We start from the raw sequence: 27,893 nt of genomic DNA, 5'->3' as shown, positions 1-27,893 counted from the left end.
ATTGATACAGTTTGCCAGTTATAGTAGGCGTAACACTTGAATACGTTTTACAAAATATATTGAAAAGTCTGTTGTTAACTGATGTTAGTGTGCTTTGTTATTGAATTTTGCATAAAAAGTTCAGCCGCTTGATGGGCCTCTTTATTCTAGTAAAGCCTGTGCTAAACTTGAAAATTCATAAAATTGTTCCCTATATATACATACATATACTATGGGGCCCACGTGAAGCAGCGCAACACAAATACACATTATGTAGAACAAACTCCACCCACACCTACTACGGTTCCTCCTACACGTAGTGCGATAGACTTTCCATGACCTACAAACAAATCTGAACGATGAATAATTTATTTGTTGATCGATTCACGCAGGCGCCACGTTGCGCCTTCATAGCTTTTGTTTTTTCAAACAGGTAACGCCTACCTGAATTGCTGGTTACATTAAATCAGCTTGTCACGTAAATTTACTAAGTGCAGAACTTTTTTTTATTACGCTATAGTCCGGCCGTGTCGCTCGATGATGTTTACTGAACTGCTATTTTCCGTTCTAGTGCACAACCAATTGAATCGCAGCCACTATAGGGTCCGAAAACAGCTCTAACTTAGGTACATAAGCGACATTTATCTAAATCTGACCGCTGTATATATCGTTTAACATCTTATGGCAGTCGTCTAGAAAACGTCATACGAATTCGAAGAACGTTCAGTATTTTCGTGGTATGGGGGACACAATAAGCTTCAATATTTAGAAAAAGAGATGTTGCTTAGCTTAGATGTAGCTTAGATGGGCTATACAAAGTCAATCATGAAAGCAGTGAACCGCGTATCCAGTTGCTCTTTGACAGTTTTCTCTTGATACAACTTCTCACTCATGGCCCTTAATTATTTTCGTTTTGAAAAACTCTGAGTTAATTCTGAATTGATTTCCTTCATTTATCTTCGTACTGTCTGATTAACTGTTGCTATCCTGATGTGTTGGGCCGTGTGTGCTGTTTCTCAAGTTTCTCAATGAACTGTAACATTACTGCAGATGAGTAGACGAAAACGTTTTTCGTCGCCGGGCGAAACCTTGCAATTCCTCGGTGGGAAAATTGATTTGATCCTATCTATGGATCCAAAGCACGCAGCGGTAGCTGTTTGTACTATAGCTAGGTGTCATTGTTGCTTCCTCGTCGTCTGGGAAGCGTCAGTGCTGTTTTTCGACAAGAAGCTATCTGGGTTCTCAGTCGACCCGGAGAACCCAAGAGCTCTTAGTGCTACCCCACTCTGTGCGCGTCAAACGATATCCCACTCGGAGTCACTGTCATTTTAAAGTAAGTGAATTTGTCTACGTATTCGAAAGCTTGGCGCAACCGACTTCGCCATTTAAGCGACTGCCTCACCTAGGTTTTATGCTCGGTCATTTTGTGTTGGATCTAATGTGATGCTAACGGATTCTAGTACGGTCTTGAGGAGATTTATTCAAGATAAATTCATCCGGGCAAACCTTATCCAACATCTGTGCTGTTCGACCAACAAGGCCTTTTCATGATCGACGTATGACACAAGTCCACGTACTAAGAGCTTGGGCACAAGCTGATTAATATCAGTTTTCTGGGCTGTTCGTCGCCAGGATGAGGACCTTGTTGGTAATTTATTACGCTTTGAGAACAATAAGAGACGTAAACATTGGTTTAATGTCCTTGGTAAGCTTCCGGTGTTCTAGCAAGTGTTGAACAAGTTCATGCGGTATGGAATCGCTTGGTGGAGATGTTCGCTCTGTAGGCGATTTATTGGTTTGGGGGGTCACTGCGTGACCTCAACCATCTCTTGCATTGCGAACTGTACTCGGTCTATTAAGGTCTGCTTTGGCTGACATTTACCTTCTTCCTGCATGACTGAAGCTACCGTACGAAAAAAAGGGGAGATACATCTGAACATCTGGATTCTGATCATAAGAAAATATCGCGAGGACCATTTGTGCCATACGGCTTGGCCTCGCTTTCTTCTTTCAAAGGGTACTCTTCTCATTGTATTGTTTACCAACCACTTTCCTAGGTCCCTCATTGTATCGAACGTGACAGCTGTCCGCGGATAAAAAGTTCCGCAGGATAAAAGGTTGCAGGTTATAGTAAGGACTATGATATGTGTTCGTTTAAACGCTAGTACTGATAGAAGGGTCACAGGCGTTATAGGACTGTCGCACTCCACGAGACGATTCATACTAATATGTTTCTTAAGTAAAAATGAAAACAAGTTAATGATTCCTTATGTTATTCGTATAAACGTTTGTCAAATAACAGGATTATCCCCTTGAGGAGGGGCAATTTTGTTTGAAGAATAAGTAAAGCCGAAATTATAACGATATATACAACGAAGGGACCAGCATATATTTTATGTTTCTTCCACAATTTCGCATGCTTACCATATTATTGTATATATATAAACATATAGTAGCCAGAAATATTCTCTTGCCACGCATACTATCCCCTGATAGACTAGGAGTCTGTATGTAGTACGTATATATGCAGCTATCATGACAAAAAGGGCTCTAACGATTTTTGTCATTTTTTGCGTGCGAGTGTAGCTTAACATGCTCGCATTAGAATAAGAGCGATACACCTGAAAATTTGAAAATTATGCTAAAAAATATAAAAAAAAACTTGTTCACACACTCTAATGTAAACCGATAAAGGATTACTTGTTTGGGTGATTATTTTGACAACGCTTAAGCACTTGTAAAGCCTTCACACGCGAAAGGCACTTACACAGTAAAAGTTGTACATAATATACTTAAAGGCTGGTATCTTAAAAAAAAAAAACCCATTTATTCATTCTCTTGTATACAACTTCTTCCAAAAAAAAAAACCGCTTAAAATTTCCATATTTCTGCATCATTTATTCACTTAGATCTTCGAATGACCATAATGTTCACATGAAACCTTCTCAATTTAAATTAAAAAATCAATTAAAAAAAAAACACTTTTAGATAGTGAAATAACCACAAAGGATTAGTAGGTAAATTGTAGCATAACTACAGCTTAGTCTCGTGAGAACCAGGAAGTGATTGCCGCAACAGAATACGGTAAATAGATTTAAACACAGAATTAGAGTCGCTGAATAAAATAGGGAAGTCACTGATGCGATTGTGAAATAGTTCAGACAGTAATATTGGACGAGAGAAGACGACGAGCATTTTTTACCCGCAACGACAAAATCCATCCCGGCTCGCTTCACTGAACAAAAAGGAGCAACTTGAAGACTGTAGATGAAGTTCTTTGATTCGTTTATCAACGCCAAACATCTGATGTATAATAAATAGACGGCTCGGTTCGGGCAAGGCAGTTTGTCTAAAACCTGAACAAACATGGCTGACCCTCTGAAAAAAAACCTAAAGCATTTCCTTTTCCTCATGTGCTTCAACGGATAAAATCCATTTGCGGGGTTCGGCAACGAAGCAAACATTGGCTTTGGAGCACAAAGGAGATGTGCTTACAATCGAGCAAATCGTGGGAGACATGCAGCTGACAGTCATTTGTCTAAGAACGTTTTAAATTCTCTACACTTCAAGAAAATTCAACCACCATCGAGCTGATGCCCACACAATGCTGGGAACGGATAACCACACCATTCGTTTGGCCTCATACGAATATACCTGCGGGCAAAAGAACGGCTTAAAGATCTATGCAGCTACCATGGTAACTGCAATGTGGTAAAACGCCGCAATACGCGAGGGCTTCTGACTTGCCTCGCTATTTTAACGTTACTTTTGTTCATCTTTAATCCGAGATTACAAAAGCTAAAATGTACAAGTTGCCTAAACTGCTGCTCAGCGTTTTCGGATAACATTTCTAAAATTCGTCATAATATAAATGGAAATGGAAAAAAAGAAATAAAAATGCTTGTAAGGACGCAGATTAAGGCATAGAGCATTTGACTAAATTTTCATGTTGGCAGCATGACTTTATGAGGCGGTGACCCATTAATCAAAAAGTATATATGAACAATGCCAATGTATATATTGCTACAAATGCATATATTCTTTCCTTCTGTAAGAGCCGTGTATTGGGCGACCGAGCACACTCGCTAGCCGAATTTAGCTCCACATAGCTAAAAGTAGCTCTTTTTTTTTTTTTTTATTATTATTATGTCATTTAACCGTTTCATTAAAAATCTGTAGAGGAAAACTGGATCGTAGCCATATTGTGTCGATAAAACCACCCTTTTTTTTTTTGAGATTACCAAAAAACGCGTGGGAAGCGTTAATGGTACTGGCCACCGACACATAGTACACAATGTCAGAATAAACAGATCATCGTTATTAATGAAAACTAGAGATTCTAAAGCAGAAGTTATATTTCGGTGCTAGAACAGCGTCGCCTCATACTTTTTAGTGATACATGATTCGTGGTAGAGTTCATGAAAAGGTGCAGCCGTTCTATGAAACTGAGATTAAGTGAAACAAGTATCTACACACAACGCTTGGAACGGATCTTCTAACTGATTTGATCCGGTCACTAGACGCTGGGACGTCCTGAATTAACGTTCTGAAAAACAATATTGTGATCAATATGGAAGCTTGATAAGTTCCGAGGTTGGGATGCCATCTTCGTCTACCCTGCGGGCACTTTTAAAACAGACTTCGTTAGCTCTACTGTTGCAAAGAGTAAAGTAAATTTTTCTTTTTTAGTTAAATTTTTAGTAAAATTACATCAAAACGGGATTTGAGCCTGCTGTGTGGAAATGTAAATTAGATTTGTTCACTCAACTCACGTACGTTTCCTTCGATCAGTTCAATACCTGCAACGCAACAGAGGATGAAGTATAACTAACCACTTCTTATGAAGTGGTCAACGGCTCTAATACCTGCGAAAAACACACTTTTAGGAAAATTTCATTATTTAATTAGTACAAGTAGTAGATGTATGCTGACCAGGTTTCAGACAGACATGAATAGTAGTCGAATAGTAGTCTTGTCAGCCTCTATGTTTCGAATTTTACGCCCGGAATCGCCGTTAGGCACTCCATCATGCAGACAGCTGGCTGCCGGCATGACACTGGCCGCTGGGAGGTTTCTAGAACTACCGGTTCGAATCTAGGCCACGACGCGTCCCTAAGATTATCAAGCAAATACGTTATCCACAAAGCTATCGCGGGAACTGGGCTTATCAGCCTACTGGCTACAATATAGCCCCTTTTTTATATATAGGCTGTGATATTTTATGATTATATTCTATGATATTATTCACACAAATTGTATATGTATGTATCGTTGACGAAACTCGAAGTAGGCATATATATATATATATATTGTGTGTATATGCTGCGATATAAGACTGTGGAAGATAGTTTTAGGGTCAGAAACTGAGAGCGCAAAAGGAGGCCGTGGAGTTGACTTGACATGGAACGGTTCCTTGGGAACTAATATCCGAGTGTAGAGACTGCCTATCCCGAACGTATTCTCTATAGAATTTGCGTATCGTTTATATAATTACTGCTGTGCGAAGACAGCACTTGTTAAAGTTACGCTGGTCCAGCTTTTGTTTGGACGACAGGGAAATTGCCGTACATAAACAGAGGCGTGTTTTTTAAAGGTTCCATTTATTCACTGCGTCGAAACCTCTTCAAATTTCTGAATGTACATTACCCGTGTTTAATAATTATTTTTCTCTTTTCTACTTTTTTCTCTCGTTTGTCATTGCAGCCTATTTATTCCTATTAACGCGGATAGCACGGAAAGTTGTGGTAGTAGTTAACAGGCAAAATAAGCTCCATTCAAGTGAAAAAGACCGTTCTCACAAGCGACCGGCTATCGCCATGTGAGGCAAGCTTTGAACAAAAAAAACCTTAAGCATTAGTACAGGTATCTGTCACAATGTATTGCGCAACACCTTTTGCGTTTCGAAGCGATTTGTGTTTGTGACTGACGCACCCATGAGCGAAACGACATGCGTATCCGTTGTTCCATCTTTGTCCGTTATTAACTCCGTTATTATCACAGCCGCAACGGTAATATTAGTAGCATCAGACAATGAAAAAAGACTACGAACACCACAAGTAAGTGTTTATATCTTCTCTAGTCTGTCGGAATATTCCCGCCGAGCATCCCCCTTTCTTTTCTTCGCCTCTATTCCCACGATAAGTGTTTCGAAAACTCGTTGAATCGTGAGCTCATCGTTGGACATTAATTTGAATTTATTAAAATATCGTATATGTTTTTTTCTTGCCCTGTCTTTTTTTATCGCACATAATCGTTTCGACTTTTCTTCATCACTTTCGAACCTTTCTTGTCTTAGCCACCTCTATCCAATAAAAATAATCATAAAATTAGAAAAATGTTCTGGTCGCTTGCGGTAGTGCCAGCCATTGATGAGAAGCACGAATTTGGTATCCAGTGGATAGTTCGACAGATTGCCTGCTATCATTTATAGTCGTGTTCGAAATAACAGACACGTATCCTTTTCGATTCCGCCAGACAGAGTCAAGAAGACTTGAATTCCTTCAAGCTGGAGGCAGCTATAAAGATGCCGCTCTAAAAAATTCGGCAAGCGAAGCTCTCAGTAACATCGAACAATATCGGAAACATTCATAGAACGCCTAATTTGAAAAAAAACAACTGACTTAGTAGCAAATGATCAGATTAGGTTCGCGTGTCCACTGCCTTACCGCTGTCGCCTGCCATTTCACTCGTTATCTCGGTATCGTAAAGGAGGAAGCTGATAGCTACGTCTTACATCTACGTCTTAAGGTTCATTCTTGGCTTCTAATACGAATACTTTGTAAGACATTTACATAAATTGCCTTCCTTGCGATGCCGCGCACGCGGTCGTTTGCTCTTTGCTAGCAAATTGAAATTTGGACGAGCAACATGATGGTACATTACTGCTTTTGTATTCAAACACGATACGTACATCTTCAGACGTAAATGGATATGCGTTATTGGAAGACGCTGTCCAAATGACACGCATGAGGTCAGACACAAGCAGTCCCCTAGAGACACGACTCCTGCTTCTGATATCTGCCAAGCCATGTTTGAATGTCCCTGTGTATGGTAATATCTTATACAATTTTAGGACCTCTCAACAAGAAAAGACAAGGAAAAGAGCCTATTTTTGGTTTCGAAAAGAAAAAGAGAGCACGGCGAAAAGACCTTCTAAATGAGTAAGAAAAACTATTGAAAAAAGCACGTGGGAAGAGATTTGAAATACTATAACATATTCTGTTAGTAAATATTAATGAACAGCAACAGTGATAATAGCAACACAGTATCAACCAAAAGCGAAAGCAGACTATAATATAAGAATTTGATCAAGATATATAACAAAAAACCTGTTTAATAATGGATTAAAACTAATTAGCTGATTATTAAAGAGTAATCCTCATTCGGCTAATTAAGAATATAGTGCTCATACGTTCTCACGCTACGTAGAGCTCCTTCTTGGATCCTCGATCAAATATTATTTGAAAACAGACAAGTAATGTTGCACAAACAGGAAACAAGCTGGTCGATAGATGTAAGCTACGTCTACAGACGACACTTCTCTGCAGTAGTTTGTCTACGGCTGTCGAAACATAATCACATCTGCGGGTTTTAGAGCGGGTGAGACTGCTATGCCTCAAGGTCTACATCTGATATTACCAGCTCGAATTCCATCAGACGGCTCGCTTCCACCACGAAACGAAATCTGTCTATGCCCAGGTTCGAACCTAGCATGGGTCAAACCCATGATCCTAACCACGACCCCACATAAAAAGATAGCAGTCAACAATGTCTTTGCTATGGCCATAGGATAGCTGGCTCCATTAATCAGGGGCTCGTAAATGAGATGCAAGAGCTCACAACGGTACGTCCAGTGTGAGGGAGAGGGCAATGTCGTTAATATGTCCACTTATTATATTGACCGATGCTAGAAAATTACGCCTTCGAGCAATTTTTCTGATCAAGCATAATACCGGTATTTGCGTCCCTGCAAATGCTTGGTCCAAGATATTACGAGCCGTATCCACCGTACACCTCATGAAATTACGCAACGCAAATGCATAGCTTGGATTTTGAGTCATATTAAACGTGATTTTATCTTGTCTTTTGCTACACAATCGTTTAAGCAGGCTCTTTTAAATTTAATGCAGCTTTTTCGACATATCAAACAAGAACGCCTGTCTTCTTCTTCAACGACGCTCAAAAATCAACAGGGTTCACCAACAATATCCAAATTACTGCGTGTAGAATTTAACTAAATATATCTTAGTGTAATCAAAATAGTCTGTAAGAAGCTATTCGTTAGCAAATAGAACTTTTTTGCCCTACAACCTTGCCTTAGGCCTTTTGCCTTTCACCGCAAATATGCTACAACCTCGTTTAAATCAGCAAACCTTCTTGCCGATGATCACCTTCAATTTTTGATGTACATACTTGATAAATTAGGTGTTGTTGTACTATCGCTTGCTTTTATATTAGCTGTGTCATCGGCAGATGCTGGCTACCCGCTGGCTTTCGTAACTAGTCAGTCATCAACCTTACTAACACCACTGGATCGGCATACTGCCTAACCTTTTTCTGTTCAGCACCGTAATAATTTTCCTGCTGGGGCCACAAGGTTACATGTATCGCTGGTGTATCCTCTGCTATACTAGCATACTTCGCATCTTGATGTAAGGAATATTTCGACCACCTTTAGATGTCCCCATTCTGACCTGGCTATCTCTCTCCTAGTGACTTACCCACGCCTTCCATCCATATCTAAGACCCTTCTTTAGCATTTAATAGCGATGAGCCTTCACGCACGTATGTAGATTTGCTGTTAGCCAATGCAATAGCCATCATCATGTAGGTTTATAGCAGTTTACTCTTCCAATACCCGTCGTAGGGCACTCTTCTACGATGATACTCATACTGGGTCATGTCGATCGACGATAAACGCCTGCTGAAGGAGTATACTGGCGGGAACCGATTACAGACTACGTGACCGACAAAACACAACACGATACCGTGCACCATATAAAGGCTATTAGAAGGGCGAATAGCGAGCGTAGCAGGAGAGAAAGATAACGCGATAGATAGAAAAGAGGAACAATACTGGGAAGAAGCTAATCAGCCGCAGCAATCATCCTGCTAACTACAGCTAGTGCCACTTTTTTTCACAGTGTGACGTGACGGCATAGCGGGGGAGCGCTACGGCGTATATAGCTTCCTTCCTTTAATCTACTGTATACGTTATATTAGTATACGCTAGATGGTCAGTTTGTAATTAATAGGACCGTCGTAGTCGGGGAAAGCAGCGGGAGCAAAGCACACGGTAGAGATTGACATACGGCGTTGACCAGTGGAAAAAGGTGGAATATGCTTAACAGGCAGATACTGGGGCGACAAGATACAATGCTGGTACAGTGAAAAGTCAGCTACGCTAACTGGTTTACAACAAAGGTCTACTTTCGGCTGATGAGCTGCAGGTAGGTCCAATCAGAAGGATGCGAACGAACTCTGAAAGGGTGTACGGATGTTAATGTAGAAATAGTAAAGATACGGCAGAGGTTTTGACGGCGCTGTTCTGCATGTGTACATTATTATCGCACTGTTATCAGTGGCTGTCGATAAATTCATTTATCGTCACTCATAACTTTTTGTTCTGTTAATTACTATGACTGACAATAATTTTCAATTGGCTTAGATAAACTCGGCTAAAACTCGAAATTAACATCTGTATGATTCGTCTGACAGCATTTTTCTATTGTTTTATTAAGGCAATAGATTTTTTTCAACAAGGAGTATTTAATCATGACCATCAAGGTCTTCTGTAGCTGGCCTCGCCAGGGTGAGGTCCGACGGAGACGTCCGAGTACCAGCGCTATAATAATTACAGAAGTATTTAATTAAAAATACAGGAACTGATAATCTTAGACTAGCTATCGCATGATGGAATAACATATTTGCTAGAAAAAAAAAATAAGCTTAATTTCCAAAAAACTTGTCTTTTCCAAGCTACTCTTGCTGTATAGTTGAGGAATATTTGAACCAGAATCCTTTGTGAAAGGAGTGCCAAGGAGGAACTTGTTTAACTGGACATTTTCGTCCTCAAGCCGGTATCGAATCTTTGTCGTATATGATCACGTACAGCCCTCGCAACTCCATCCCATCTGTTTCAACATACATTTTTCAATAAATAGGTCTATATTATGAAGCATATAAATAATCATATTAGATTGTTACAAAGCCTTTTTTGGTTTTTTTTTAGGGAACGAAACATTATATCCAACTATCATTCTAACAATAAAAAGGAGTCTAGCTACAGTAAGCTTAAAAAAATAAAGCATACGTAAAAATTCCTCGTATATGTAGGTCGAAAAGGTGCGCTATTTTTTTTCAGTGTTAAAATTCAACGAAAATGAGTTTTGGACACGCAATAATTGCCCCATTTCCACTTGAACACCAGAGTGGGGCGGCGCGAAGTTGCGTATTCTTCTGAAAACTTCGCGCAAGAGAAGCCATTGGCAACAACCCTAAATTAACCATGGCATGCATCAACCCACTGAACTACTAGAAAGGTAATTAACGATGTGGAGTAACAGCACTGCATCTGGCAAAATCTCTGACACGGAGCGAACTTTAGATTAAAACGATCGGACTTACATATTGACAGTTTATCGTCAGAAAGTTATAAGATAGTTATATTTACGTCCGTGATGTGTAGGTTTTTAAATCAGGAATAGTTTACCGCATATAATTGAATACAAGGTCGACGACTCAACGACCCAGACGTCCAATGTTTCTGCCACCGCTATCAAACGAATGGTAGAATCAAAACTGTTTATACATTTATTTGTGTGTTAGCTATTGTTTTTAATATAGCATCAGTTATATCCGCTCGCTCACATACGAGACTGGCACTGAGAGAGTGCTATTTAGGACGAAATCATGCCTTCATGAAGCAACGCATCGGTTTCTTGCGACATTCAATAAACTTACAATTAGTTGAGCCAGGAAGTGACTCAGTTATACCATAAACTAACTGCTAAAAATGAATCTTGTATCGCTGTTAAGTGAAGTGTTTCCTTTGCCTTTGTGGGCAATAACAAACACATTCATAAAACTACCAACCAACGATATTCACTAGGAGTAAAAGACATACGCAGTAAACACTTCACCAAAACTTTACAAAATCGTGTCAACCGTCACTTGAACAGGTAAATAATATAAGCTGCGCGACAATAATGCCATATCTATATCTCTATGATTAAGCTAACAGTTGCTAGTCGCCAGACTGCAACTTCACGCCGACGTAAAAATGCAAACAACCCATCCAGAAAGGAAAGTGAGACTGCTTAAGTTGTAACAGATAACGTTGTTTTTCCTACACGGTAGATAAAACGTGACCGTGTAAATAGAATTCTAAGTATTCAACCACACCAATTTGCATTCAAAGAAAAAAATGAACTTCTCAAGAAAATCACAACGGCAGATAGTGTTGGTAAACTACTTTTCCTAGCTTCTCTTACAGACGACATTATGCGCCATATTCACTGATCCTAAACGTTGTCTAACGAGCGCACAACAAATCTCCGATGCGTTTCAAGATAAAGCCGCCAAAAACAATAGCCTCTAATGAATTTTACAGGAAGCCCTACACACGATTACGTCTAGTGAGTGGCCATGCACCGTGGCTTACCGTTAAAACGTTACTAACGTTAAAAATTTACTTGATTTTAAAACTTGTTACACCCAGAATACATTGATGAGTCCAGATAGCAAGATTATGAGAAATATTCAATGCATCAGCAGTCACAGAGTAGGCACAGAGGGAGGCCAATAGAATCTTGTTATTAACGCAGACCGCGCACTGTGTAAATCTACAAAAGTGTGGATGTAATTTACCGAGTTCGGTTCGAATACATTAGCCGAAAAAAAGACTACCCTATCACAAAAGAACAAATTCTTTAGATGGAACAGAATCTGCAAAAACCTTTGAGAAGCAAAACCCAGTAGCGTTAAATCGATTCTCTATACACCTTTCATCCGAATCGAAGAAGAAACCCACTTTAGCTATAGATACATTGTTATACGGAGTTGCTGGATACGGAGACCTGAGAAGATCCATAGCTTTCTGCTAAAGTGGCTCAGGAACGTTACTTATAACTCGATAAAGAAGTTCTTGCACCAAAAAATATTTACAACTTGTCATTGTGACAGTTATTTTATTTAGCTAATTGACAATAGAGCGCTGACGATTATTTTCTCATCATTCTCATCTAAACAATCCTTACTGCCACCGGATTATAACAATACGGGACGCTTTGTCTCAGTTTGTTCACGGCACTGAATAGGGAAAATTGTGTCAACGATTGTTTACAGCCGCCACAAAATAGTGGAGAGTTGAATCAAGTAACGAAAGATTACTATTAAGCTACTTTCTTTTTTTTTTTTTTTATTTTCTACATAAACAACTTGACAACAAGGAACACACAATAATTTCCATAAAGACAACGAAAACTTCGTCTACTACATCGGTTTCAAGCTGAAGCTGAATAGAAATTATCCAATTAAACGTTGATTTTAAAATGGTAAACAACTTCTTCAGACTGATATCAATCAAATAAGGTCAATTGCAGCCTATTACCGATATTCTTAAACATTTTTTTTTTTGAAGGAACATACGCTTAATGAAAAGTGCCAGGCTCTACGAATAATCATTGAACTTATTGTTGATGGAGATTTAGCTTTGATACAATTGTCGATGAGAAGGTCGGGTGGCAGAAAACGCGAGCTGTTCGTATTTGTAATAACTCTAAAAACATCAGGACCTCATGCACATTATAAGATATTAACATCAAGCGATATTTTTATACGAAAACTGTTTCGTTTACTTACTAAATTCGTAAGTAGTAATGTAGAATTAACCCTAAGCAAACAGTTTGGTGAAACACGAGAGAAATCCCACACCATGAACTACTTCAGACGATTCAATTGCAGCTCCACCGGACAGTACATTCATAAACTAATTCCGCATAGTTGACACTGGTTGTATAGTATCCTCTCTAGCTCTATAAATAATCAATACATCCATGTAATGAAGCATGTTCAGTCATAAAGCCTAACTCTCTGGTCCTGGCTCCGTTTTTCCATGACGGTATCTATGCGTATCCGTGTCCTGCACGGAATTTTGATGTAAATAATGTTATTATACTAATTTTTTTAATTAGTTTTTTTTTTTAGTAAATTTTTGATTTCAATTGTAAAAGTGCTAATAATGAAGTCATTTTCTATCAAAATGAACAAATTTAGACCGTGTTACGCCGGCAAAGCATATGTCGGTCGCGCGTGCCGCTACAATCGTTGATCAATACAGAACGTGAATACTTCTTTGCACCGCTAATGTCCTACATCGTTAGAGGACGCCAGGATGAGCCTGGCAATCAACTTCAAAGTGGTCCGATCTTTTTTAAGCGTGTAATGTTTAGTCGCCTCGTTTTTCGTCTGCCGAATTTGTTTTTATTAAATTATGCGCTTCAATTTTTGATCTGTTTAGCTTTAACGAGACAAATCTTTCACATGGATCTGGTGCCTTCTACTCCACGCGCTTCCTCACAAAGAGCCCACCAGGAAGTTTTCCATTCGTCGAACCGCGCGAAGAAAAAAACAAGCTTATTTGCAAGCGACCAAGGATCGCTTGCATCTGACCTTCGAGATAACCGAGACGAACAAAGAAGTTCGAAGGACTGACATGATATCGAACAATTTTATCCAACTATCACAACAGAGAGAGAACAACAGTTGTAATATGATTGACATCAGCGACCTTAGGGCTATAGATCCGTGATTGTTCGAAGCTTTTTTTTGTGAACCCGAATCATTTCGATAGGTTTACTTTCCTATACAAACCCTCCCTCAAGATATCATTGTAAAGGATCCCTATCGGACACAAGACGAGGCTCCAATATTGACCACTTCTGCACTGTAAAATGTTTAATAATGTGTAACGACTAACGCTGGTCGTGCGGTCTGTGTGTGAGAGCTAATTTTCGTTTGCGATACGAAATAGTTGTAAGCCTAGCTAAGAGCACGATGCGCTGCCGCGTCCGTCTGAACAGCAGATAGTAAAGGTCCGGTCTTTCATCCACTAAAGTGGGCCTTTTTTATCGGATCATGTCTAATTTAATCTAGGCTCTTTCTTATTTCATCTATCTGCTCATGTTGAGTAAAGTTTAATTGCATCTGGTTAATTGAACTTGTGTTGAACATATTCCAGAGTTCCAGAAAAAATACACAACTGAAAAGTACACAGCGTACAGGTCAGTCAGAATTGCTTACCATGACTTGAAAGCTATTTTAAGATGAGGAAGTATTAGCTCATTTTATCATGAAGTTTTAAATGCTAAGGGGCTTGCAACCACAGAACGAGATAGAATTTTCTATAGGCTTTAGGCCCTCTGCCAAAGCTTTTCTGACAAATCGTCGTTATTCATTAAATGTTTTTCAGAGCGCAGCTTGCTTGATGGTAGAGAAATTATTTCGGTACCACTTCGTCTGCGATTCTTTTAAGAACATTGCGAAATTGAATAGAACAAACATCTACAGTTTAGTTCAGCATTTTCAGATAGAAGCTTCGATACAACACATATTTTACGCGAACTTCCACAACCCTATAATGCATTCGTGTAAACAAAAAAAAACATAGCATGAAAAAATGTTTTGTGGCTGCACCTATCACATTTTCATGATGTAAGTTGTCCTTTAAACGCCGATGTATTTCGGTATATGCTTCTGATGCGTGAACCTACGATAACGTCGGCTCGTTTTGAGGACTTTGGGGCAGGTTGTCAGATGGAGCAAATAGTAAATAACCAAGAATCAGATGCGCTCATTACTACTATTTACGTAGGTGTACAAGTGAGTTCCTTTTCGATTTACGATTGTCAGAAAAAATAGATTAAGTTAAATGAGAAGCCGTAGGGTAAATCTAGGAACACTTATCCATCATTTTTACTTCTTTGAGAAACTTAGGGCTGAATGGAATTTTCCACTTGGAATTCCAGTTGGGGATCGAACATTTCCTTACATACATATTCGGACATAGTCTTGTTGACATTTAGGTCAACTTGTACTTAAAACTGGCATGTCTGAGCATTTTATTAGCATCCTAAACGACGTATGGAAATCTGGAGGTTAATTTAAATATGACCTGATAGTCACTTTTATTTTGGGTCCTATATCAGCTTCATAAAATATAGCATTTTTTAAGAATAGAAAACCGGAACAACCCAGGCTGTAATGGCAATGACATAGCCTTCTTTTTTTAGGTTAAAGAATGGGCAATCACAGTATAACTGTCGTTTCTATTGTTAGGAAAACAGTTGGGTCATTTCCTAAACCCGCGAGAATCTCTGGGTCAGCGTTCGGCAAATGACACTCGTGTATATACTCTATGCTGAAAATAGGCATGTGCATACAGCTCATAGAAGTGGCCAACACGTACTCACCAGTGTAAAAAGCTATTTCCTTTACAAACGCCTAATATACGAAATAGTGAGATTCGAGTAACAATTTCCGTCCTATCAAATACGAAACGTCATATATACAATAGCGATAGCTATGCACTATATACATATGTACACTATATCATATAACTATATAGATTTTTTGCTCATATATTTATAGGGTCTTTTAAAAACGCAAAGCCAAGTCAAGTGGCTTGTCATTAGTACATCCTGGGCTAGCTGAGTTTGGCATGAATAGTTGCTAATTATTCAAGCAACCGAATAAACTATCGCTATTGAGTCTCTTAGTTAATTTATCCTAGCTCAGCAAACTTTTACGGCACTACAAGACCGCGAGAGTGATTAAACGCCAACGACCACCGACCAAATGACAACGATCGTAGACGGAAACTAATGATGAACTCCGTGTTTCGCAGTTGAAGCATCTCCAGTGTGTGCCGCTGTATGATAACAAAATATTGCCACAGGCTAACTCTATCTTGCTGCTGGGGTATCGTATTGGGCGAAGCAGAAGTGACGTGTTGACGAAACTGATATGGACCAGGTTATGTCTGTGGTAAGGAAAGAATAGCTGCTCTACTGAAAAAATCGGATTGGGACAATTATTTATTTGATTAATTTACTTTCGGCTCAATCCCAGCAGAGGAAGTATCGGAATTTTCATTAACGGTGTCTCTTATTCCTCCTTCTCGTCGGAGAAGGCGTGTCTCAGCTCAGCCCAAGAACCTCCAAAAATTAACTAATTTCATTCCCTTTTCGACCTCGACGAGTCATCAAAAAACGCAACCGTCGTGTTAGCTACACACTTTTTGAAACATGCGAATCAGGGTAACAACAACAACAACAACAACAACAACAACAACAATTGTATAAGGGATCCGAAATCCTCGGAAAGACGGAAAAAAGAAAATAGGTGAAGCACTGCGAAGAAGCATCGAAATTCCTTTCTTAACCATGGAGCAACAGAATTGCTGGTTGGTTAGACAACTGGATGCCCTCGCTTAGTCTCGTCACTCCGTCACAGATTTCTTGAAATAGACGCAACTACAATATCGGAAAGCGATCTTAGTCGCACAAGTACAGCCGGTGAAGACAGTGAAATACGCAATGCGCAAAAGCGTAAGAAAGAGGATCAAAGGGGAGGGCACTAGAAACGACGGAGAATTAGTAGTTAGGGGCAGCATTGTGGTACGGCATTAGCCATCTCCTTCCGCTGAAGTTGTCTCTGCTATTAACCGGATGTCACGACGTCTTCGGGAACAAATGAAGCTTGAAATGGAAGGAATAGCTGAGGCAACGAATGGCAAGTGCAAACTACAAGATATTAATGTACGGGTAGGTACGTGGAGAAAATGAAGAAAAAGCAAACTCAAACTGTTTCAGATGATGATGGGCTAGAGGAGCTGCCACGGTAAAACTTCGGACAAGCCGCGGCTGCTGTTCCTACTTTATCTTGAAAGAAAAAAAAATTTGCGTCCGTCTGTAACACTAGTTAAATCTTGTGGTAATGGGTAAACATTGATATCGAGAGCAGCGAATCAATCGGCAAGCCTTTTGGACAGTTAAAAATTAAGTAAGAAGCCTCTTGCTTCCTCTCCATTGCCATTCCGGGATTTTATACTGGAATCTGGAGGAAGAAACCACTTTCAAATTCCTGGCCCATCACAGACAGCGAAAACTTTGACAATCATATATTGAGTCGGATTTGATACTGATACTTATAATAGGCTGAAATACGACAACCACAATAATTACACTAGGTACATAAATTGCCAATTTGGATCGTGTGTCAACTCGTACGTCTATAACGTCGATATGTGCCCAAACCATGCATAGCCACCTAGTGAGCCTGAAGAAGTCCGATAGATATATATATATATATATATGTATATATGCAGAAGTGCACGATATGTTCAAGCAAGTATGGAATGTGTGTTATATTTTTCGGTGGGCATTCGGGCTCGTCGTCATCCAATTGTCTCATGTGCAGGTTTTAAAGTGGCTACAGCATTATATAAGGCGAAAAACTTTTTTTTGATTAACTTCTTCATATACACCTAATCATTATGAAGACTATTGGTATCCAGTGAACGCGTACTGTATATGCAATACATACAACTTTAATTCGGATTCGTTTCGGAAAGAACGACTGTAACAAAAATTACTATTCAGAAACTCACACTTGAACCGGGATTTCATTACTATTTTTGTCAGTTGACTTATCACGCATTTTCCTTTAAACAATCCTCATTAAACGTTTATCCTCATTCACTATAAATAACACTTATCATAAATTTCCCCTAAACACAGCTGCACTATAAACGAGCAGTCCTTAGAAGTAATCTGCTAGGCCGTTCAAGTAGGCCAGTACATATATACAACAACAATTTCAGCAGCGTATCTGTTTAACCAATAGTATATTGAAGCTGTGTTCCATTAGCTTTCGACCGATAAAGACCCTGTAGAGAGGTTTCAGGTCACCGAGAGAGAAGAAGACAGACAGCAATGCTTCTAAAAGGTAGGGTTCTTCCCCAGCACATAAACTCCACGTCCTAACTACGGAGAGCCTCTCTAGATTCATATTGGATGTAGTGGTTCTATACAAATCCATATAACACGACGGAGAACAATTTCACATCTGAAGTATTAAAAATTCGCGTAGTTTATGTCGGGAAGTCTTCAATATAGTTTCGCAGGAAGGCTCGAATCCAGTCGTTTGGTTAGTGAGCGAGAAATTAACTTGTTCCGGGCGTTTCTATGTGGCATTGCAGGTCATGGAAATTCAACGCATTCTTAGCCTATTCTAGAACGTTATATACTTTTCGATTTGTTTTAATGGCTCATTCAATAAGGAGCCGCGTACAGATTTCGATAATCGTGAGCAATTACGTGAGTAAAATTAATATAATTCATTTAACATCTATATTCTACAAAGTGGAAAAATGCAACGATATTGAGCTTACGGTAAACTTGGTTATGGTATATACAATACAGATGCGATCTGTACAATACATTAACCTCTATTGATTCGCGTCCGAGAATGCCTATTTGCTCGCAGCAGGATTGAAACATAGTGAATGAAGTGTGAAATAATCTATATTTTTCTTACTGTGTTATATTGATGTACATAAAATAAGCCGACATTGGGAAAGGTCACAGACATGCACAATTTCGAATATTACAGCGCAGTAATTATTTTGCAGTGAATACGCTCAGCGAGTACAGGAAGAACCAGTATCATTCATTTCTGCTTTGCCTTAAGCTATGCAAACAGATTTACAATGAGTCAATAGTTTTCTCAGAGAATCACTCATTCACACACACGTATATGCCGTGATTGTACATATAACTGTATTACTTTTATTTATATATATATATATATATATATGCACGTATATGTGTGTGTGTGTGTGTGTGTGTGTGTGTGTGTGTGTGTGTGTGTGTGTGTGTGTGTGTGTGTGTGTGTGTGTGTGTGTGTGTGTGTGTGTGTGTGTGTGTGTGTGTGTGTGTGTGTGTGTGTGTGTGTGTGTGTGTGTGTGTGTGTGTGTGTGTGTGTGTGTGTGTGTGTGTGTGTGTGTGTGTGTGTGTGTGTGTGTGTGTGTGTGTGTGTGTGTGTGTGTGTGTGTGTGTGTGTGTGTGTGTGTGTGTGTGTGTGTGTGTGTGTGTGTGTGTGTGTGTGTGTGTGTGTGTGTGTGTGTGTGTGTGTGTGTGTGTGTGTGTGTGTGTGTGTGTGTGTGTGTGTGTGTGTGTGTGTGTGTGTGTGTGTGTGTGTGTGTGTGTGTATGTGTGCGCGTGCGTGTGTGCGTATCTATGTGTGCAGTCGCTGATGTTTATTACCTCTTCGATACCGGTTTTACTGTCTTGATTACCCACTCGAGACCATCCTGAAATGGAAATGAATAAGTCATAAGCTCAACGATACCTGTAATTTCGCCTTAGCCGATCAGTGAGTGCCAAAAGTCTGGCAATCTGATTAGAGAAGGAAAGCTTTCTATACAAGGGTTAGTTCCATGGGAGCCAACCCCACGAAGGCAACCCATTATGATCCAAATGCCTTCACTTCTTGAAGACGACCCAAAAACTAACTTATACTTTATTTTTGCTCGATTTTCCGTTAGATTGCGTAGTTTACAATTTATAATGTGACTTCATAAAAACCAGCTGAATTAAGCGCTTCCTTTAGATTTTAATATAAGCTACGCGTGTTTAAGGACTACATAAAAGTCGTCGTGAAGGTAGAGCTTCAAGCTTCTTGAGAGTATACTCCTCAAGGCAGCCTTAAGTCTGCAGCAAATCGTTATGTGCATCGAAGAGAAAAACTATCGTTTGTGACGAAGTATAGCCCCCAACATCAAAGCCGGCAACCCGTCGAATTTATTCTCTACTTCGCCAGTAAATGGTCGTATCGTTATTATTGTTATTCTGATTAGATCTGTTTTGATCTGGTCGACGATCATATTGCGTAAAATTGCAACGTTTCACCACTGACTTTGCGACATTTTATACAGGAGTATAAAAGTTCTATAGATGTATATATAGAAAATTACAATTTTTGAGTGGTATTTGCTGGTAACAGGTTAGCTAAATATCAAAATGCCATAAAAAGTATCACAGCGCTTTGTACGGCTGACAATTGAAGAAAGGAATCGCCTTAGGCGACTACTATCGTTCCTACTAGAGCAGAAACATATGTTTGTTTCAAAAGTACTCCTAATCTTACTGTCACTAGAATTGTAGATCTAATCAAAATAAAAATATATCTTTTATATTGTACAATAGTCATTATTGATACGGTACTGGTGAGTAGATGTATCGAAGAAAAAATAACTAATACAAATGGTCTAATGTGATAAACTACACCGAACTAGCTTTTCCGCTAAAGGTCGCCATCTCACCAAATCGAAGCCTAAAGGAAGGTTAACAGCACGAAGCTAGAAGGAATCTTTTCATAGAAAAAGAAAAAGCTACTGATTTACACGACTAATCTATAAGTTGTACCAGGGCCGAAAACAAGGAGGCTTATGCTGTTGGGCCATCACAGCCTGATTATAATACGACCCACCACTGCCAGCAACAGTCTATCAATATCTCCCGGTTATAGCAGCTGTGGTAATGGAACATAAGACAACCCAAACAAAAAAGAAATAACGCCAAAACTGCTTGACTGAAGCATAACCACGGCCACGAAGTATAATTATATACGTGCCGTACTGTAATCGTATGAATATAGGCATGTCGATAAACGTAAGCCAATGAATAGTGGCTAGTGCACTCTCGTAAGCGTCTGTGACCTTAATAGCTATTCCATACTTACGTTCCATATTATAGCAGTACTGCAAGTATAATGGGCACAAAAATGATAGTGAATCAAAAAGTTATTCTCACATATTATACTCTTTAAAAAAGAGTATATATATATATATATAATTTTTTAAAAAATTATTTGAGAGCATTTTAGATATTTTTAACAGGCCGATACTATAAGCGTCCAAGACGTCTCTAACCATATTCGTATGTCATGCGTAGCGTGGGCAGTAAAACATGTGAATTTTAACAAAAAGCCTCGTAGTTGGTATTTCTATTTATTTTATAATACGTAATACAAAAATCGTGGACGACAAAACGTTTGGAGAGTGAACACGTTTGTGCAACTTCTTGGCTAAACAGCCGCCGGGGCATCAAGAAGTGACAATATAATTTCGATTAACCAAAACGCTCGCCAGATGGCGTTTTCCGAACGTACAACAAGGGTTTGTTTTTTTAGAACGTCGCCCCTGTAATTGTATTAATGGGTTGATAGGAGACAGTACCTGATCTAAAGGTGTAGAAAAAAAATAAAACTTTATTTACGGCCTTCTTTAATCGAAACATGTTATGTTCCTTTCGACTACACCTAAATAGCTTTGTAGAACGGGTAGCCATAAAAGGTAGCAATATGTCAATGAGAATGCTGCCCCAGAACCGCGATGGCAGGATCACCACGACAAAGGCTTAAAGTACGTTTGTTGTAATAATAAAGATATGAAAGACTTTATTGCAAATCAAAATTGTCTACCCTGTGGAGCCTTCGTTACTCGGTAACAAAAAGCATCTATGCGGTTCTGCTGTATAATAAAACGTAAATATATAGTGAATACTACCGTATAAAAACTAACCATTGGTCTTCTTCTATTGCGAAATTTTTATAGCTAGTTTAAATATCACTAAGTTCGTAAACATTCACAAAAAAATAAACTTTCTAGTACTATACATAGCAACAATGCTGGCACGTTGATTTATTTTCTTAACCTTTACGCTGCCCAAGAGAAGCTTATTATCGGATCCTTCTAAACCTACATATAAATCAACAAGGACATATTAAACTTATCTGTACACGGAAATGTCAGTCGAATTCTGACTCCCATTAAGCGGCATGCGATCTTATTTGTTAGCTAGACCTCGTTTCTATATGCACTTGTAGAATGTTGTTAGTTTGGACGGACTTGGGCTATACTTGTTGCCTTTGTGTAATGATCTGAATTATGCTTTTCATTTTAAATCCGTCTTGAGATGAAATGGGCTCAGTCCCCTATTTCTCCACATTTAACCTTCAAGCAGTCAGAAACCATGCTTGATTTGCTTCGCCTGATATTGTCGCACTATTCATTCAGATGTAAATTTAAATAACATTAGAGGCGGTACGAAGGTACCCTCTGCATATTTTTGTCCTGCAACATTTTGCATGCATGAGTATTTTCGTCTCATTTAGTTTTCTTGAAATATCCTATAGCATAATTTAAAACCTCCTGGGGGGTTGCAGGGCGCGACCGGTTCGCGTTTGTTTGTTCGACGATGGTGCACCGAGTATACTACTAACAAAAATAACGCCGCCTTGAAACTACTATATTGAGTAGCGTTTAAGTTATTGCGACATCTCTTCATTTGCGCAATCCTTATCAAATGAATTTCTCCATAGGAATTATTATCGAGTCTAGTGACTGGGAGGTAGTTGACGGCCGTTTTCGTTTGCAGTTTCAGAAAGACCCAAGCTGTTCTGGTATGATACACCCCAGGTACTTTCTGGGACCAAAAAAATATCTATGAGATACATGATTTGACGGGTCGTATATATCAAGTGAAACGTATTTCTCTTTACCACAAGTAGACTCTTCCAACCTATTCTTGCTCTTCCTGTATAGCCTACGAAACATGTCTTACATTCGATTTGATCTATTAATAAAAAAATCTTTCGTAAAAAATTTTTGACTTAGTGGATGTTACGATTACAGATAAACAATGTTGGGTTTAATAAGTGTTTCGACAATAGGCGTCATTCGAGTGCTAAGAGAAAACCTACCATATTAATCTGCTTTGATCTTACATAAATGTCGTTTCATTGCAAAGTATGTTAAATTACATAAATTTAATTAATAGTCTATAATTGACTTGGTTGTAAAGTAATAAACGGCCTATCAACAATTAATTGAGTGCCATCGAATTACAACTAAGTAAGAGCATGTATAAGTTTCTTTTTCTATTCAGCATGGTATCGTCGTAAAATTCTCTCGTATAAACTTTTTCCTGTGTACATAATTTACTCTTGATTCCCATCCGTGCTTGTTATGACTAACACGCTAGAGCGTTACATAGGTGGCACCAATAGATGATAAGACTGCTTGCATCTAACATACAATAATACCTAACTAGAATAGACGTTTTAGCCTAGGATCAGTTTTCCTCAATCGCTTGAAACTATCTTTAAACTGTGTTATAACCTTCCCTTGTCAAAAAAGTGGGTTAATAAAAATTCGAATAAAAAAAACAAAGATTTTTTTAATACAATTACCTTAAGACCCTCTCCGGTAAGCGCACTACAGCCCTGTATTTGCCAAGTCCGATCCTTGATGCCCTGCAGGTTGAGGCCTTCAGCTATGTCCTGTGGAGAGGCGCTATTCATGAGATCTTGCTTATTGGCAAATACCAGCAGTGGGACTCGCATCAGCTTGTCGCATTGCATTAGTTCGCATAACTCAACTCCCGTTTCTTCAAATCGTTTCTGATCCGCACTATCAATAACGTAGATCTAGTAGCACGTTCAGCACAGATCCGGAAGGCCAGTCAATGAAAAGAATGATTTAAATAAAACGTAAACATTTCAGTAAGAAAAAAGCGACAGTAAATTAATCTGTTTGCTGTTAGTTTATGCATTTATGAAGCAATAATCTGCTCTTTATATATAACTAGCTAAATCTTGATCTGATCTGTATGTTATTGGAATACCTAATTCAATAGAGTATAAACAGAAATAGGAAACGATGAGATAAGAAAATGCATATTAATAATAATAGTGATAATCTACATTGATAACTCTACGAATATTAGACCGCATTAGTTCGCATGTACTCTACGAGACTCAAATCGGTCCTACGTCTATTGCGTTAACGGTCTTATTTTTTTTTTAATACGTGAAAATTATCCGGTCACCGCAACAGACAAAAATCTTTATCATGCTGGTATAGTAATTGGCTAAAAACTGAAAATTATGGAAAAACATAAGAAAAAAAAACTAAGAATTGGATGTGATCAAAGGAACGTTGAATTTAGGTTGATCAAATATAAATAAAGGTGACCTAATGATTGTAAACTACCATTTGGTGTAATATTGTAGGCAGTGCCTGACACGAAGGTAAGTAAAGAGGCTTATGAAATATGTGATCTGTCGCCGTTTTGAAAAGTATCTATGTAGCCGGGAAACTCATGTGAGCATAAAAGGAATTTCCTAATTTCCTAAAAATGTAATAAAAAGCCCCTTCACGTGTGTTTTTTTCTTACTAAAAATTGAAGTACACTAAGCTTTTACTTAATACCTGTTCTCTGCATCAGCTTCATTTCCTGGTATTGCTAAGGGCATCGCCAATATTCATTTTCACATATATTTTGAATTCCACTTTTAATTACACTCCTTTAGCCGTGTAGTCTTGTCAAAACTCTATGGGGCAAGTATCACTGAATCGTACTTCGCTTAAAAATAAACGTGATCGTATTCTCTATAGCGATAAGACGCTTCTTTACAACTGAGAATGGAAGCACCCAGTAAGCTACGAAGATTATATGCGAAGTCCATAGATCTAGCCCACAAGGAGTGCAATATTATTTGCAGCAAGTGAGTCAATCATTGCAGAGTATCTAGGACAAAATTTCCTTTCATGCAGCCCTATTGTTATCACATGAACACATACAATTTTAGCCGATCAGGATCAGACGGTAGAGTTTTTCTGACGTCTGTACCAGCCCTAAAGTTCTTCTAAAAATCAAACTAAATCAATAGCTGGTGTTCAAGTCATTTTGAAAGACATTCTCTTTGTATTCACCGTGTTCCGTATCACTTGACATCCAACTCACGATCAAGTCATACCAACGAAGAAATACACGCCACGATTTTGTGACGGCCTGTCTGTATCAATGAATGCTTCTGTGCAAATGTAACAACGCGACTTTGCGATCCCCTGGCAAACAAACCTTCCAAAGGCGATATTTCTAGCCAGACCTGCAAAGAAACCAAAATCTAATATGAACGGCCCTAGGGACGCTTTTCACGTCAGTTTTCAGCCACATAAACAACTCCGTCATCAACGACAGGTCGAGAACAGGAAACGCCGCTCTTTCCCCTTTCAGCTTTCCGGGCAACCAGCAACAAGAGCGACAAAGAAAATAACACATTAATCGAAATAATAACACGATCATTCTGATAACTATTGTGTATTCAAGTAATTCTATTGCGGATGACTAAATAATGCTCTAATTGGTTCCACGCAAATGCTATCACCTAATTGTTATCGGTTCAAATATACCGCTACTACACATATAACTATAATGGCTCTTGAAAAAATATTTCTAGTTCATGCAGTACAAAGACTATATCCAGCAATGAATAATTTCAAGAAGGATAAAAGATTCAATTGCTTTTTGTCAGACCCTACGAAATGGTCCGGAAGTATGTAAAAAAGCTGCTTGAACTAGGGCAATGGTAATCAACAGAAGCAGACTGTATGCAGTCCTTATGTCTACCTATCTATCCCTAACTTATTTTATCGGTCCTCGCGACATCTAACCGATTGCTCGCCGCTGACAAAACAGATTCTTTGTGCTACGGAAAATCTTTACATATTATAGAAACGCTTCACATAATACACTAGCGATATAGATCAAATGATGCATGGATCGATAATGAGTTGTTATTTCTACTTTGTTATTAACGGAAAATAAACAGTACTAGTTGAAGCACACTCTACATTACCAAAAAAACTATATGGTCCTTACTGGCCTATTACTTATGCTGTTTTACTGATTTTTCTTAGTAGTAGTCACAAATAACTACAGCACTAACCCAATAAAACTTCCTAGGTTTAATAAGCCATGGCTATGACACAAGCTACACATTACCCTGAACAGAACGCGTGCGTTTCATCTAGTACGGCTAATGGCGGACCGTTGTACAAGTATAACATGGCAATCCTGTTGCCGACTCACGACATAATTACCCTTTGCTAACGTCGCCTTGCATATTTTCTCCCACTTTAGGCGGATTCTAAACCACTTAACTTGCTATAAAGATAAATATCCATGATTATGTGTGCATAGACCCAACTGCGTCTATAGTATGTGCGTACGCAAAATGCATACCGTACATGTTTAGCATAAGATAGATCAGACGAAATTCGACGGTACAAATTACCTATCGGCCACATTTATATCAGTATGTGACGTTACAACACAGTTTTATAAGCAGAAGGTTCAACTGTAGATTAGTTGGGCCTTTTTAAGGACAAAAAAGGTCAGAAGCGACAGCAACTGGCATTTAAAAAAGAATATCCTGACTGTATCTTTTTTCTACATATTGATGCTTACGTACGTCATCAGAGCGCTGCTGCGCAAGTTTGTTCGCGGTGGAACAAAAAGTCTCGATAAGGAATCTCTCTTTTTTTTTATCATATGCAGATGGGCGAGTTTTGTGAGCGCTGTTCAAGCTAGCACGCTCGACACGTTGCGCCTTCGTGTCTTTGGAAATGTATAACGGTCATAGGCAAAACGGCCAAAGATACCGATTAGGAGAGAAATCAAGAAAGAGCGGAAAAAAGCTGACTCCGCAAATTCTCGGATGTAACAATTCCCTAGTAAAGTCGAGGTCAATGAGAGAAAATGAAAAAAATGGAGATGTTGGACGCGAAGTTTTTTCTTTATGTCGCTCCATGAACGAATTGAGTGACTCAAACTTGACTTTTACTATTGTTACAGGAGCCGTTTCTACAACCGGTTCATGGGGGGTAGATGTGGAAATTCTGCAGTCATTCAGCGGTGTGGGCGCCTGGCCGACCCAGCTGTTTCACATCTTTGCGGCCCATCAAGGCTAGAAACAGCCTCAGTGACCAAGTGGCGCGAGAAAAATTTTATTAGCGCCTAGAATGGCGCTGCGCTTGTCTATTTCGCGCATAGGCTGGTCAAGCCGTTACTTATGGGTCACTACCCCTCATTCGCCAATCGTGGCTCATCGTAGTTAACCTTGAGGAAATGGCGAAGTGGACCGAGGAACTGAAGTGTAAAGGATGTCGTCTTATGAGAAATCAGACTGTGCAACCAGGGTCGTCCTGCCCAGTTTTTGCACCTTTTTTAAACCAGCTTTTTGTTGTATAAGATTTTTGAAATATCAGCATGGTCAAGTACGTAACCACTATTTCGGCTTATAGTACTAATGCAGAGCATTGGTAACGATCTCTGTTGGTGTACAGCAGTGATTAGTTCAAAGCAGTCGAAGACTGTTAAAGTACTTGTCAAATGAGCATGCTGTCGAACAAGCATATAAGAATACTAGGGAATACTTAAAGGAAGACATGCGAAGTAGCAAAGAAATTATGTCCCTCAAGAACTTGCTCTAGGAGCCAGGCAAAGACCTAGCAGATATAATTTCAGTCACTGAGGAAATTCAAATGGCCTAATCTGAAGCAAGTTTTGGCTTGCATGGTTCACATAAAATTGTCTGGACCAGGTACTATTTTAATTTAAAATTAAAGTAGATAACCAATCCGCAGACTTTTAAGTAAAAAGCATATGTTTTATATACATTTAGGCTAGGTTGATATATAAGGTCTTAGTGTATCATAATAATGTAATAAAGTATTTAATGCGCATCTTCGTACCTACTGGTTGGGAAATCATATGAAAGCAAATGCCGAGACATATATAAACTATACATCTAGAGATGCGGGCGTCAAATTCAATAATATATACCTCTAGAAGATGCGTAAATACGAGACAGGTGTATATGTGAATAGTATTGCTAATTCCAACGTTTTACATATTGCAATATTTTGTAAAGAAACGCGCTGGTAAGCTCTGCTAGGCTGTTTAACATACTTAACGACTAATTGTAGACACCTACAAAGGTATACG

General features: G+C 38.9%; 1 protein-coding gene across 6 annotated transcripts in view; it reads right to left on the bottom strand.

Annotated features, from left to right (window-relative positions):
- Positions 1–2,856: 2,856 nt before the first annotated feature.
- The window catches only part of LOC111254332 (ADP-ribosylation factor-like protein 3), a 34,505-nt gene continuing 9,468 nt past the window's right edge, over positions 2,857–27,893 (bottom strand). For 4 of the 6 annotated variants that reach the window (XM_022815045.2, XM_086974602.1, XM_086974599.1 and 1 more), the window contains 3 exons: positions 23,293–23,529; positions 19,305–19,351; positions 2,857–5,091 (listed from right to left, as the gene is read on the bottom strand). In XM_022815045.2, the coding sequence (XP_022670780.2) occupies positions 4,962–5,091; positions 19,305–19,351; positions 23,293–23,529 (414 nt within the window). In that variant the 3' untranslated portion in view covers positions 2,857–4,961. Of the gene's footprint in view, positions 9,824–19,304; positions 19,352–23,292; positions 23,530–27,893 lie in introns of all 6 variants that reach the window. The other 2 variants (XR_015316829.1, XM_086974600.1) reach the window with 2 other exon arrangements.

The sequence above is a fragment of the Varroa destructor genome, unplaced genomic scaffold (assembly GCF_002443255.2).
Source record: "Varroa destructor unplaced genomic scaffold, Vdes_3.0 BEIS01000007.1, whole genome shotgun sequence".
Classification (NCBI taxonomy): Eukaryota; Metazoa; Arthropoda; class Arachnida; order Mesostigmata; family Varroidae; genus Varroa; species Varroa destructor.
Note: the sequence above shows the minus strand (reverse complement) of the source record. Positions and strands in the feature narration are given on the sequence as shown.